Source organism: Gymnoscopelus microlampas, assembly GCF_963454915.1.
Source record: "Gymnoscopelus microlampas genome assembly, chromosome: 6".
Taxonomy (NCBI): Eukaryota; Metazoa; Chordata; class Actinopteri; order Myctophiformes; family Myctophidae; genus Gymnoscopelus; species Gymnoscopelus microlampas.
In genome coordinates, this window is record NC_139943.1 from 53,917,960 (window position 1) to 53,933,375 (window position 15,416).

At 42.0% G+C, this 15,416-nt stretch overlaps 1 protein-coding gene across 5 annotated transcripts in view; it reads right to left on the reverse strand.

Annotated features, from left to right (window-relative positions):
* The window catches only part of pot1 (protection of telomeres 1 homolog), a 120,863-nt gene that overhangs the window by 50,816 nt on the left and 54,631 nt on the right, over positions 1–15,416 (reverse strand). For all 5 annotated transcript variants that reach the window (XM_084058855.1, XM_084058856.1, XM_084058854.1 and 2 more), the window contains one exon: positions 14,118–14,273. In XM_084058855.1, the coding sequence (XP_083914981.1) occupies positions 14,118–14,273 (156 nt within the window). The remainder of the gene's footprint in view (positions 1–14,117; positions 14,274–15,416) is intronic.

A 15,416-nucleotide genomic window follows, 5' to 3' on the forward strand; every position in this document is an offset into this window, starting at 1 on the left:
CTCTCCCCCCCGCAAACAGTATCTTTCCACAATGCTTCAGGGCTATTATCTATTATTTCTATGATTTCTGAACAGTACTTAACCCACTTAGACCGGGGAAAGAATTTGTGTCATTTTTTTTATTGCTTTGGGCTATTCAAAAATAGCAGCTCTACAAGCTTGTAGCACGGCACCGAGTGCCGCGCTACAAGCTTGTAGATCTGCTATTTTTGAAGAATCGTGATAATTTGAACAAATCTTTAAATACATATTATTTAAAGCATATTTGTAAAATATGTTGTTCCAGGGACCCCCAGAAGCAAAGATTTGAGTTACAAATGTTCGTTTTAAAAATATATATATTCAAAGATTTTCACAAATGTTCACGATTTTTCCAAAATAGCAGATCTACAAGCTTATAGCGCTATGCGCTTGTAGATCTGCTATTTTTGAACAGCCAAAGCAATCTAAAAATGACACAGATGCATCCCCGCTCTCAATGGATTAATAACTACAACATGGAACGTTGTCCTCTACTTAACCTCAGCCCGGAAGGAGCGATTACTAATAATATTGAAAGAAAAAAAAATAAAAATTCTGAAAGCAAATGAATTAGAGCGTTTATAATGATGAGATATGTGTGTGGGAGGAATAACGAGTCAGCCTGTAAAGCGTGGTCACGTGGTGCGCACGGGGACAGGAATCAGCCTTTAAGCGTTGGTCACATGGCGCGCGTGGGGACGGAAATCAAAGTGACATCAAGAGCAAAAAAGGAATCCCTGCTTGGCTGCTCTGAGGCCAGGGCTTTAACTAAAACACTGTGATGCCACGTGACAGGCAGTGACATGAAAGGACAATTAAAAACACCACATCAGTGTTACTGTGGAAAACGGTTTCCTATGAGGCCACTTTGGGACACACACACACACACACACAATTTGATGACCGGCGTAGTCTCCGGTAGGAGGCTCAATGGAGACTCTCGGTCATCAAATGATTGGCTTAAGAATGCGATAAAAACAAAAAGATCTCCATGAATTCAAGGCTTCATGGGGTGTGTAATTGATAGATAATATGTTTTGGGTGAACTATTACTTTAAGCCTATGACCCACCAAATTCCAACACACTTTGCTAGTTTGGGATGGCTCAGGGCAGATAAGATAGTCAAAGGGACAGTGCCCTAAATGCCCTCAATACCCTCATACCTGTCTAGATACTTCTCCAAAGTGAGTGAGACACCCAGAGCCACAACACAAGAGGGGGCAAAACGTGATCTGGTACCACCCAAATGTAGAATCTCACGTAGGTGTGAGGGCCGCGTAGAACCTCTAGTATAGTTGAAAATGTTCCCAAGGATAGGATAAAATAGCAGATCTACACTCTCATCAACGAGTCACATCGCGACATGTTGTGAGCTTTTATATGGGCACTGTTTCTGTGTGACACGCGTAAAATACAGTGTTTATGGGGATCAAGTGGTTAAACAACTGATGTGACTGCCAAGCAAGAAACCCAGTAGAGAGATACTACTTCAAAGAGATGATTCGAGGCTTCTTTTTTTTTTTTTTTACAATCAGATCCGACGAAAAGCCGAAAGACACTGAAATTGTCAATTTTCCTAAACAAAAAGTAGTTCGATGGAAATTATGAGGTAAAACAATGCTGGCATAAAAGGGGGGGGGGGGGGGGGGGTGTAATAATTGCATTTGATGATGTTCCCTTTCGATTTTTTTTTCCATTTTGAACGTATCCAACCTCGAATGGACCCGCAAGTCTAATAAGAGTCCATTTTGGTTCTGTTTTGAACACTCGTTCTGATTTAGTGATAAAAAAAAAACAATGAAACCACAGCGTTTCCATTGCTCTCAATCTCACAACCGCCCCCCCAGCAAGGCAACACATACTTGTTAAGAATTGTGAAAACTAATTAGGTTTGGGTGGAATATAGCATATTCTATTTCAGTCAGCATGCCCATTATCACACTGTTGATGGTGTGATGAAACTTGTGCATGTGCTAGTCTGGTGCAGTATGTAGGAAGATGATCAGAGAGCTCTGCCTACACACATCTTCTAACATCTAAATTCAATGAATGAAAGGACTAAAACTGGGTGGAAACCATTGTTTTAGAACATAACAGCATCACAGCAGCAATATATAGACTTTAAGGTTGTCCTTCATGTACCAGTGTTAATTCCATCGGCTGAAATTATGATGAAAATGACCGTCGACTATCTTTTTTCACTGAGAAAAACTAGATCAAAATTAAGCTATAGGCTCGGACTGCTGGCGTAGCGGTCCGGGTACCTAGGCTACAATTTAGCCTGACAGCGTGTCGCGGGTTCGAGTCCCAGTCCCGACGGCCTTTGCTGTGTGTTGCTCCCATAGAGGTATAATATAACTAGAGGGCGGATTGCCCCGCCCCCAGCTATCATTTCAATGTCAAAGTGCTCAGTGGCGTTTTGAAGCACCCGGAAGCCTGCCGGAAGTAGAATTATTGAGAGTTATGAGCATGCGCACTAGTGTCCTTTTTGCATCCTACAGCAGCCCGTGTGTCAAGGAATGAACGCGAGATATTTATTAAATACACTCGAGATGCATATTTATATGTAAATGCATATGTATTTATGGATAATATGTTTACAGATTTATATTTATATATATATAAATATCTCTCAGTATGTTTTGCTCGTGCATGTATTTCTCCCCGACTGCAGTTCCAGCTTTTCAATATTTCTCAGCAACTCTGGGTGCTTGGTCGCTCCCCATCTCTCTCCCCATTTCCTGTCAGCCTATAAAGGCATACAAAGCCCAAAATGAATAAAAAAGAAAAAAACTAAACTAAGCTATGATGACTAAAACTAAGACTAAATAAACAGACAATTTTGTCAACAAGCGTAAATAGTAACTTTTACTACAGTAGAGTCTGTTTGGACCGGAGTGCAATTCTTAAATCCTTTGTTTTGTGTGTGTAGTTTGTGGTCTATGTATGTATGTGTCTGTACTGTGTGTGTGTGTGTGTGTGTGTGTGTGTGTGTGTGTGTGTGTGTGTGTGTGTGTGTGTGTGTGTGTGTGTGTGTGTGTGTGTGTGTGCGTGCGTGCGTGCGTGCGTGCGTGCGTGCGTGCGTGCGTGCGTGCGTGCTCATACAAGTGTGTGTATGAGCGAGGAGGAGACATCCATCTATTATTTGACCCCATAAACACATAATTAAACCATGTCAGTCACAGCTCCTTAACATGTCACATCCACACACAAAGAAACAACAGCAACAGAATGTTCATGTCAAATGTGACGCATGTCTCCTGGAATGGCTCCAGGCACACGGGGCGACACGGCTGTGCTGCTGATGACAGAGCCGCCATTTAACCCGTTAAGACCGGGAACGCATCTGTGTCATTGAGTGGTGCCAACCACTCCTACATTTGACCCGTGTGTGTGTGTGTGTGTGTGTGTGTCTGTCCGTCCGTCCGTATGTTTGAGCACGGCCTCAAAAGCTGCAGCTGATTGCAACACAAGGATGCAATCAGTTACACTAATTCAAAGGCACCACTCTCTTCACACTGGGTGTGATTTGTTTTCAGATTTCTTTGGCTATTCAAAAAATAGCAGATGCAAAAGCTCAGCGTGGCACCGAGTGCCGCGCTATGAGCTTGTATATCTGCTATTTGTAGAGAAATCTATAAAAATGTGTGCACATCTTTGAATATATTTATATTTTAACACAAATCGTTGCTTCCGCGTGGGGGTCCCTGGAACTAAATATTTTGAGATGGGGTCCGTGGCCAAATACATATCATTTTGGGTGGTCATTGACACACCAATGATATTATAGCAACATAAGTTAAACAAAGAATGTTAGGATTTACTTTACTTTATTTAAAAATGTTTAAACATGTTTTTAAAAAAAACACATATTCAAAGATTTGCACAAATGTTCACGATTCTTCCAAAAAATAGCAGATCTACAAGCTCGTAGCACGGCACTCGGACTCCGCAACTCTTGAATAGCCAAATAAATCTTAAAAATCACACCCTGTGTGAAGAGAGTGGTGCCTTTGATGAGCCCCGTATTGATGTTGTCATCAATGTTTGTTTATTGGACAGACAGACATACATACGGACGGACAGACACACGGACAAAGTCAGATATAGGAGTGGTTGGCACCACTCAAAAATGACACAGATGTGTTCCCGGTCATAATTGGTTAACCACCCCCCCCCCCCCCCCCCCCCCGCATCCAGGTGTGTGAATGTGTGTGTGTGTGTGTGTGTGTGTGTGTGTGTGTGTGTGTCAATGAATGTCATGCACATTGAAAAGCACTTTAAGGCGCTATATACGGTAACCACGCACAGTCCATGACATGACCATGACATTTTCACACACAGATGTGCACAGAAACGCATGGATTTAGGAGACATTTGTAGAACCGGCCTCAGGTCTTAACACATTGCCCGCCAAGAACGCATATATGCATCATTTCAAATCACTTGCGCGCTTGCTTGCTTTATTTTTTGGAAAATTCCACAAGAGGGCGGTCTAACACAGCTTAGGAATGATCACTCGACACTCAGAGAAGGAATAGACGGATGCGGCGTCATCCCAAAAAACGTCACGTGAAATATGCTGTTTTTAATGTGATTTTATGTGTTTGTGTTACTTGATCACTTTACAACCAGGCATCCCTAATTGGGCATGTCGTTATAGTTGAAAAGATAAAGGTAAAAACAATGCTGGAATAAAATGATCAAAAGCATACTTGCTTTTGATGATTGTTCTCTTTCAACAATGTTTAGCTCCATTTTGAATGTCTTCAACGTCGAATGGACCCTCTAAGAGCCTAAGAGTCCATTTTGGTTCCATTTTGCTTTGATTTAGAGATTAAAAAAAAGCAATGAAACCACAGCGGTTCCATTGATCTCAATCTCACTACCCCCCAGCAGGGGGTTCTTGTGAAGAATTGTAAAAAAAAAAACTAATTGGGTTTGGTGGAATATAGTATTCTATTTCAGTCCTCCCCGTTATCACACTGTTGATGGTGTGATGGTACTTTAAGCAGAAGATCAGAGAGCTCCGCTTCCTGATAGATGTTTTGAGATCTAAATTCAATGAATGGTCGGTCTAAGACTGGGCGGAAACTATTCTGAAACTTTAGCCCATTCAATCCGGGAACGCATCTGTGTCTTTGGCTATCCAACAATAGCAGATATATGAGATCGGCACAGAGTGCCACGCTACAAGCTTGTAGATCTGCTATTTATTTATTTTTATCGTGAACATTTGTGCAAATCTTTGAATATATATGTTTTGAAAAATATATATATTTTTAACTCAAATCTTTGCTTCTGGCACTGGGTGAAAACATGGTTTACACAATTGTGGGATAAAAATGACTTTAAAAAAAATATGTATTTGCAATCAGACAGACAGACAGACAGACCCTCTTCTAAATGGCTTACTTTCTAGTAGGAGTCACAGCGTAAAAAAGTTAAAGAAATTAGACAACTATAGAAAACCCACCTACAATACAGTGTCTTTGGACTGGAGTGTAATTCTTTCTATCCTTTGGTTTGTGTGTGTAGTTCATGGTCGATGTATGTATGTGTCTGTACTGTGCGTGCACGTGCGCGTGTGTGTGTGTCTGCAAGTACGAGTGTTTGTATGAGCGAGGAGGAGGCGGACATCCATCTTTATTTGACCCCATAACCACATAATTAAACCATGTCAGTCACAGCTCCTTAACCCGTTTAGACCTGAGGCTAAAAACTACTGTCGCTATAATTAATATCAGCGGTGCTCAAACTTTTTCATATCTAGGACCCCCAAAATCATATGTCTTTGGCCACCGAACCCCATCTCAAAATATGTTGTAATAGAGTCCCCCAGAAGCAAAGATTTGAGTAAAAAAAAAATCCCTTCAAAATAAATATATATTCAAATATTTGCACATATGTTCGAGATTTTTCAAAAATAGCAGATCTACAAGCTCATAGCGCGGCACTCGGTGCCGCGCTATGAGCTTGTATGTCTGCTATTTTTGAATAGCCCAATGTTACACAAGATGCTTCCCCGGTTTGAATGGGTTAACATGTCACATTCGCCCCCCAAAAACAACAACGGCACAGAATGTTCACGTCAAAAGTGACACATGTCTCCTGGAATGGCTCCAGGCAGGCACGGGGCGACACAGCTTGTGCTGCTGATGACAAAGACATCATTTTGTCTCTGTCGGGTGGAAACCTCATTATGTCCGAAAAAAAGGTTACTTTTCAGGATTCAAATGAAAAAATAGCAGATCTACAAGCTGAAAATGCGGCATTGCGGATCTGCTACTTTTTTGTAGTAGTATGATCAAGTAGGGCGTTAATTTAGGAAAAAACTCAAAAAGTTAAAACATGGAGATAAAGAGGTTTATGACCGACAGCAACGATGCCGCTGATGACAAAGCCATCGTGTGGATCTCTTTCGGGTGGCCCAGGGTAAACTGTTGCTCCATTCTTTGTCCTTTTGGCTCCCTGTTTGCTTCAGAATTGATTTTATTTATTTTTTCTACATTTTTATCCCACGATTTTGTAACCCTTTTTCACCCGGTGCCAATTTTCTAAGTGATCCTGGGCGCTACACTCCCCCCACCAGCCTAGAGAGCCCAGGGCCGAGCTCATGCCTCCTTCAATGCATGAGAGCCAACTGACCTTCTTGTCACCTGACAGGGGGGAGTTTCCCCGGTAGGACGTGGCGCGTGGAAGGAAGCGTGGAATTCCAACCAGTTCCCTTCTCCTCCATCAGGCGCCCCAGCTGTCATGGGGGAGGCGGTATAGCGACCAGGATTACTACATGTTTTTGTGTGAGGGTATTAACTACCCTAGGAGACACAGGGAGAACATGCAAACTCCACACAGAGTAGGCCCTTTCGCCAACCCCACCTCGGGTATGGACGCTAAAATTTTAAGATTTTATTGTTTGTTCTTAAATCCCTGAATGGCCTGGCACCTCAGTATCTCCCTGAACTTCTAGAGGTTTATACTCAGGGGTGCACATAACTGGTGCGCAGGTGCACATGCGCACCCAAAATAAATAATGCCCGGCACATCAGACGACGCGAGGCGCTTTTGCGTACCAACCAGCTGGGACAGGAATTTCCAAGCTTTTATTTTTTAGCAAAACTAAAAAATAAAAGCCTGGAGATCGAGGCTAGGAATTTACTTCCTGAAGCCACACTCAATCACGCTAAAGCACGCGTCGGCCCCATGTACAGCCATTAGGCGCAGGAGGAGGGGACGCATGCTGCACGTGATTGTGTGAGCGTTGCCTCGCATCCTCACACACAGACACGCCGCGACTCACAGCTCGCTGCACGCACCGAGCAGCGGCTGTTAAGAGGCACTCGTCACCGATGATGAACGCACCGTAATGGTGCAAAATATGCCGTGAACGTCCCAATCTGGCGGATAAAAGCAGCGCAGCACAGAGCACCAAACTTGGGGGGTTCACCACCGTGAGAAAAAAAAAACGGCGAAAACGGCGGAATTTGGAAGCAGAGCGTCCTTTTTCTCGCGCAGCACCGTGCTGAATTCCCCCCCCCTTGACAAAACGGGACGGGACCATTTACTTGGTGCGCACCAAGTCACATCTCCAGGTGCTCTTCTGAGTACAAGACCTAAAAAGTTATGTGCACCCCTGTCTATACTCCCCCAAGGTCAATGCGGCCTGCGGGCCAGTTGAAACTTGAGGTCACAAAGTCAAGTTTAAAGACCAGAGGTTACACCTCCCATTTCAAACCTGCCCCCCCACCATCAATACTTTAAAATCTCGCCTTAAAGGACAACTTTGTTTTTTTACAACCAAGGTTTATATTTTAGCTTGTAATTAAAGTAAATAAATGATGAGTGTAATTTTTTTTTCATTTACTGCTTTCAATAGTTTTAGCATTTTTTGCGATATTTTTCACAGTGGGCGGGGGCATTCTGTCCGGTGGCTAAATATGCCTTTTTTACACAATAAAAAAGGTCCTGAGGTCTTTGATGGCCAGATGTGAGTTATTGGGGGCTAGAAGAGCTACTGTAAATAATAATAAAGAAAACGCCGGGTTAATGTGTAAAAAAAATACATATTTAGCCACCGGACAGAATGCCCCCGCCCACTGTGAAAACACTGTAAAAAAGATTGTGAAAATTGCTAAAACTATAGAAAGCAGTAAATTTAAAAATTTTAACACTCATCTTTTATTTACTTTAATTACAATCTAAAACATAAACATTGGTTGTAAAAAAACAAAGTTGTCCTTTAACCCATTATGTCCTGGAACGCATCTGTGTAATTTTTTTTATTTGAGCTAAAAGCGCGGCACCGAGTGCCGCCCTACGAGCTTGTAGATCTGCTATTTTTTTTTAATCGTGAAAATGTCTGCAAATCTTAGAATGAATATATATTATTTTAAAGCAAACCTTTTCAACTCAAATCTTTGCTTCTGGGGGTCCCTGGAACAACATATATTGAGACGGGGGTCCGCAGCCAAATAGATAAAATTGTGGGGGTCCTTGACATGGAAAAGTTTGAGCACCACTGATATAGCAACATACGTTTCTTCAGAAAACTGTTGGGATTTAGAAGACATTTGTAGAATCGGCTTCAGGTCTTAATGGGTTCCCACCTTTACTTGGCTTCCGATCCTGTTTGAGAGTTTCTGTGGTCTATGATTTGTTTCGCTGTCTGCTGGCGCTGCTTTGTCTAGTATTTTTCAGTGATGCGTCTCCTTTTGTTTGTTTATTTTATTTCTTTTTTTTTTCGCAGTGTGTATTTTTGCTGTTGTTTTTCTGTGTTTTAGCTTACCCAGTGCATTTGGCTTTAGATTTTCTGCGCAGCACTTTGGAGACCTTGAGTTGTAAAATGTGCTGTGTAAATAAAGTGGATTGGATTGTGCAGGTGGTCTCAAAAAAAAAAGGAAACCAAGCAGAAAAAGACTCGCCCTCTACATAAACTTTTAAGGAAGACTTCTCAGACAGAGACTAAGAAAATAGTCGTTCTTATATTTTAACATGCTCATAAAGTGCTCTGTGCTCATAGCGAAACATTTCGGTCATAGAAACATGGAAGCGATTATGAAAAATAACTGTGATTATCTCAAAATAATTGCTATCAGGCAATTACGTAATAATTATGACATGCCTATGTGTGTATGCCGCCGACGCATAATCGTCCAATTAACACAGCGGTATGCTAATGCGTCTCTATCTCCGGCTGCCGATAAGAACGGAGAGTATCACTACGGAGAAGAAGAGAAGAGGATCAAAGACGGAATTAGACATTCTTCAAAAAAAAGGGGGACGAGGGAGGCACAAAGGAATGAGAGGGAAAACCATGACTGCAGATTGGAGGCGTTTCTTCTTTTTTTTTAACCCATTAAGACCTGAAGCCGGTCCTGCAAATGTCTTAAATCCCAACACTATTCTGAAAAAACGTATGTTTCTATATCAGTGGTGCTCAAACTTTTTCACGTCAAGGACCCCCAAAATTATGTATTTCGCCACCGACCCCCATCTCAAAATGTTTTGTTCCAGGCACCCCCCAGAAGCAAATATTTGAGTTAAAAATGTTCGCTTTAAAATAATATAAATATTCAATTTGCACACATTTTCACGATTTTTGAATAGCCAAAGTGTAAAATAATGCTTTTTTTTTAGCTCAAATCTAAAAAGTGACACAGATTGCGTTCCAGGTCGTAATGGGTTAAAACATTTTATTCAGAGATATTATTGTCGGTGCAGAGAGAAAAAGAATAAATAAAAAAGAATATGAAAGAGCGAGGCTGGCCCGAGGCTCTCTGAGCAAGCAGAGAGTGCAATGAGTAATTGCGTTTCGGGTGGAACACAAAGAAATGTGTTCGAGGACAAAAAGGGAAGAGAGGAGAGGTGGAAAAAAAACACTGCGTGACAGATCTACGGAGTTATAAGGACGGAAAATTATTTACTTTATAGCTTGTAGCTTGATTGTGCAGTGTTATTATATCACCCCTTGGGGGTTGATATGAGTTATCACTCTCTCTCTCTCTCGTGTTCTTTTTTTCCCCCACCCCCATCCTACACCACCCCAGGGCAAAGAAAGACTAGGGTTGTCAGATGAAGATTTAATAGCGAGTGATATAACATGAGGCCTGAGTTTTTTTGGGGAAGCAGAGCCGCTCACAGGTAGTCAACCTGGGGAAGTTCATATGATCTTGTTCCCCCCCAGGTTCAGCATGCTTTAAAGGAGAGTTCCAGTCATTTTAGGTGTTTGCTTTGATGTGTCGCTAATCGCTCACCAACATAACAGGGGCAGTTGACTTTTTTCATATAGTACTGACACACAAACATGCACTGAATGTCCCTTATGAGCTGCCGTTCATGCAGAACGACGTGAAGCTAGTCCTCGGTGTTGCCAGATTATGTGAGAGAAACAAGCAACAATCTCCACGTCGTTCTGCATGAACGGCAGCTCATAAGGGACATTCAGTGCATGTTTGAGTGTCAGGACACTGCATAATGAGGATTAGTGGAAACAAAAAAAAAACTTTGGAGGTGCTAAAATAGGCGATTTTCGTTTATCCACATTTCTCCATTATGCCAGTGGAAGGGGTCTCCACAATGGACAACAGGGGCTTCTATGAAAAAAGTCAACTTCCCCTGGTATGTTGGTGAGTGATTAGCGGCACATCAAAGCAAACACTAAAATGACTGGATCTCCCCTTTAAGGTAATTTCAGACGGGAAGCGGCCGTCGTGCCTATGCAATTAATTTTCAATGAGAGGCGGGCGATTATTTGGGACGCGCAGCAGAGAAGTTGAGGGGCGGTGAGGCGAGTGGGCGCGGCCCCGTGAAATTCTCGCGCTCGTTTGTGCACACGCACGCGGGCGGCAAAGAGCTGGATTGTCGTGAGCTTTTCTTTTCCCCGCACCGCGCAGGAGGACAAAACAACAATGATCCCGACGCGATCCCCGCTGATACGAGCGGTAACGCCCTCGCGTCCACCGCTTCCCGTCTGTAAAGACCATAACTCTTTGCCTGCCACTGACGAGGGAACTCGTCAGATTCTGCTATGGCGCAGCCTGCCACTGATGATTCTGACAAGTTTTCCACCAGATGGCGCTGTTCGTTACCCTATGAATGATGCTTTCACTGCCAGATGACGACAGACCCGGAATTGATGTCATTTTTGCTTGTTTACTTCCTGTCTATTTGTTGTGGGAAAATGGCTTCATCTCTGTTTCTGTAGTTTTTTGGCAAAAACAAGCCACATTAACTCATTCAGTGCCTGACTTATTTCTGGCAGTTTGGCTCTAAATTCATTGTAAAAAAAAAAGTGCTTAGGAGCCGAGATACAGCCTTTTTCAGTAAGAAGTTAAACAAAGAGTGAATGGAGCAGCAAATCTTCAAATCATCATATCTTGGGTTCTGAACATATTTTTCCCAAAAAAAAATATATATATATATAGATTTTTTGTTTTGGACGTCTTAGACGTCCAGTGGCACACAGGGCTTATATCAACGGACATCTTAGACGTCGAGTGGCACTGAACGAGTTAAACTGGCCACAACTATGCAACACATGACCGTTGCATATGACGGATGACCGTGACCGGATCTTTTTTTTTTCACGATCGTGGGAAAATATTCCATGATTTTTCTAAGGTTGGTAAAATCACTTTTACTTTTGGTACATTTTGATACCAATACGTTTGTACCTTTACTCAAGTACATTTAGAATTCCGGACTTTTTACTAACAGAGTATTTCTACATTGCAGTATTGATACTTTTACTTAAGTAAAAAAGTGCAAGTACTTTTCCCACCACTGCTGACTGCACACTGGGAGCTACCAGGAGGCCAAGTCTCCGGCATTAAAACAAATCTGTCTCTCTAAGAAGATGAGGGCGGGGGGGGGCTTAACCACAAGACCACCTCTGACCTTTGGTAGGATTGAGCTATTATATCATCTGAACATTGACACAAAGGCTGTGGACATACTGTACTGTACTGGAGTTCAGGCCTTCTGGGAGATGTTTAAAGTACACCACCGAGTCTGTGTCTACGCATTTTATACAAGGTGTTTTAACCCATACAAACCGGGAATGCATCTGCGTAACCGCATTTTATACTTTGGGCTATTCAAAAATAGCAGATCTACAAGCTCATAGCGCGGCACTCGGCACTATGAGCTTGTAGATCTGCTATTTTTGAAAAATTGTGAAAAATCTTGAATATTTGTGCAAATCTTTGAATACATGTATTATTATTTTTTTAAAACGTTTTTTTTTTAACTCACATCTTTGCTTCCACATTAGTAGAATAGCCCAGAAGAAAAGATTTGAGTTACAAATGTTTGCTTTAAAAAATACATATTCAAAGATTTGCAAAAATGTTCATGATCTTTTTTTTTTAAATAGCAGATGTACAAGCTGATAGTGCGACACCGAGTGACACGCTATGAGCTTGTACATCTGCTATTTTTGAATAGCCCAAAGTACAAGATAATGGTTAAAGTTAAATCTAAAACGACAGATTCCCGGTCTTAATGGGTTAAATGGAAATTCACACACTCATTTACATAAACCCTAGCTAGGGTCCTTATTCTCGGCCTGTTATAGCGCCACCATGAGGCTGACTTGAACATTTTCAAGTGGCATTTCGTCCTCGGCCTAGTGGGAATGTGCGTGCAAAGTTTCACGGAAATGGCATGCTGTGTTCATAATTTGAGGCATTTTGTTGAAAACGGAGCAGTCCTGCAAACTTTGGAAGGCATTTTAGCCAATCAGGATGGAATCTGAAAAATCTGAAAAACACTTTTCATTTAATGCCTATAGAGATACTGTGTACCGATTTGCGTGATGTTTGGACAAAATCTGTAGTACTGTGAAAAAATGTGTTTAGTAAAAAGCGGCCTCCTGGTGGTGCTATAACAGGCCCATGTGAAAAAATTGGGGCAGAGGTTCTGAATTGGCATCCAGGGAGTGTGTGTGCACAGTTTCGCTGCGATCAAGCCAACGGTGTGGGAGATTAGCTGTTCACAGACGGACACACACACACACACACACGGACGGACGGACAGGGGGTAAAACATACTCTCTCGCCATGCCTTTCGGCCTGGCGGAGACAATAAAATAAAAGGACTTGGTAGAACCCCCTGGGGGACTCCGGTCAAGTTAAGTACATAGGATTTAAGTTTTCCGATAACACGGCTTGGTTGAATGCTCGATTCGGATTGGTCAATCACTGTTATTTTTTAATAATAACCGATGAACTCAATAACGGACCGCTGTCTAATCAAAGGCTCAGAGCACCAGGCTCATATCAATCTGCACTGCTTGATTTTGTGCCGTGTCCAACATGGCAGCCATGTAAACAAACACACAATGACCTGCTCCTGATTGATTATCCCTTGCATGGCAAATCCTTTTTCACATCCAATTTAGATATTGCCATAGCATGGCATCTGTTTTGTAAGCACACACCAGCACCACAACAGCTGTAGTCAGTTGAACTGTTCATTATCTAGACCATTGGTTCTCAGAGTGGGGTCCCCAGCAAATGTGTTTTCCTGAACTCGCGTTTTTAGAAAATTTCAAATTTGACCCAAAGACCAAGGAGATATGATTTTTCGAAGATCTAGACTCCTATCCACTATCCACTTCCTTGTTAACTTAAAACTTTAAAATTCTGTATCTCGGCTCCTGAGTACTTTTTTAATTTCAATGAAAAATCTCTGGCAGACAACAGCAAAAAATCTGAAATAATTCAAGCAGGTTAATATGGCGTCACAATCATTCTGACCACTTTAACCTTTTATACTTTGGCTATTCAAAAATAGCAGATCTACAAGCTCATAGCGCGGCACCGAGTGCCGCGCTATGAGCTTGTAGATCTGCTATTTTTGAAAAATCGAGGAAGTTTGTGCAAATCGTTGAATATGAACATTTGTAACTCAAATCTTTGCTTCTGGGGGGTCCCTGGATCTAAACGTTTTGAGATGGGGGTCCGCGGGCCAAATACATATAATTTTGGGGGTCCTTGACATGAAAACGTTTGAGAACCACTGACTAGTTAGCTAGCATAGTGCAGCGCTCCGTTCACAGATTGCCGAACTCAAAACCAAGGTGGTGAACTCTGACCTTTAGCTCCCTGGCGGTCAGGTGGTGGTTGTCGTAGACCACCAGGTTGGCCGTGAGGTTCTCCTGGTCCTTGGACCGGCAGGACCGGCCCTCGGTGACGCCCGGTTCCACCATCACCTTCAGCAACGTATGAGGACTCTTGGTTCCGTCCCAGACCTGAACCAAAAGACACATGGGATTACTAAGAAGTGTAAAATAGTGATTTTATTGGAAACAAGACCGCAAGGACTTTCATGAACGGACCTGTTAGACAAAGTATTTTAAATGTAACTGTGCTGTTTTAATTTTTTTGCCTAATAAAATATTCAATCAATCAATTCTGGGGCCCACTGGTGGGCAATGAGGATATTGCAAGTGGGCCTCCAAACACCAAAGATCATATTGTTGTTGTCGGGCAGAAACCTCTTATCTCCATATTCTAAGTTTATAGTTTTTTCATAAATGAACACCCTACTTGATCATACTACAGTGTCACACAAAAGCATCAAAAGCAGCAGATCGACAAGCTCGAAATGTGGCGCGAAGCGACACGTTTCAAGCTTGTCGATCTGCTAATTTTGATGCTTTTGAATTTGAATCCTGAAAAGCAACAGTTTTTGACATAATGAGGTTTACAGAGACAATATCAAACTGGAGGATCCTTGACATTAAAAAGGTTGAGAATCGTCATAACAAAAGTGATGATTGTATTACTGCTGTGATGTATAAAAAACTGACACCCGAGCAAATAATGATAATAATAGCTGACACAGTAGTTTAGATCAGCGTCAGTGTATCAATATATTTATAGGTGGATCAGAGGACCTCACAACAGCAACATGATATATTATGTAACAACCGCGGCCATTTCAGGTGGAGACACAAAGCTTAGAGTGCCGCGGAAAATGGCAGATCTGCAAGCTCATAGCGGGCTATGAGCTTGTAGATCTGCTATTTTTGAATAGACCAAAGTAGAAAATAATGGTTATGGCTAAAAATTTAAAAAAAATGCGTTCCCGGATTGAATGGGATTAAAGGGGACAGTTCACCCCCAAAATGACTTTTTTCGATCGATTAGTCACCCCATGGAGACTTTTAGTTTTTGTCACATTCCTAAGCCAATAATTTGATGACCGGCAGCGGTTCCGGTAGGAGACACAAAGAGTCTCCTTTGCGTCTCCTACCGGAACCTCTGGTCATTAAATTATTGTCTTAGGAATGAGACAAAAACAAAACAAATATGATATTTGTTGTCCGATATTGGCTTTTTTACCGATAACCGATATACCGATATTGTCCAACTCTTAATTACCGATACCG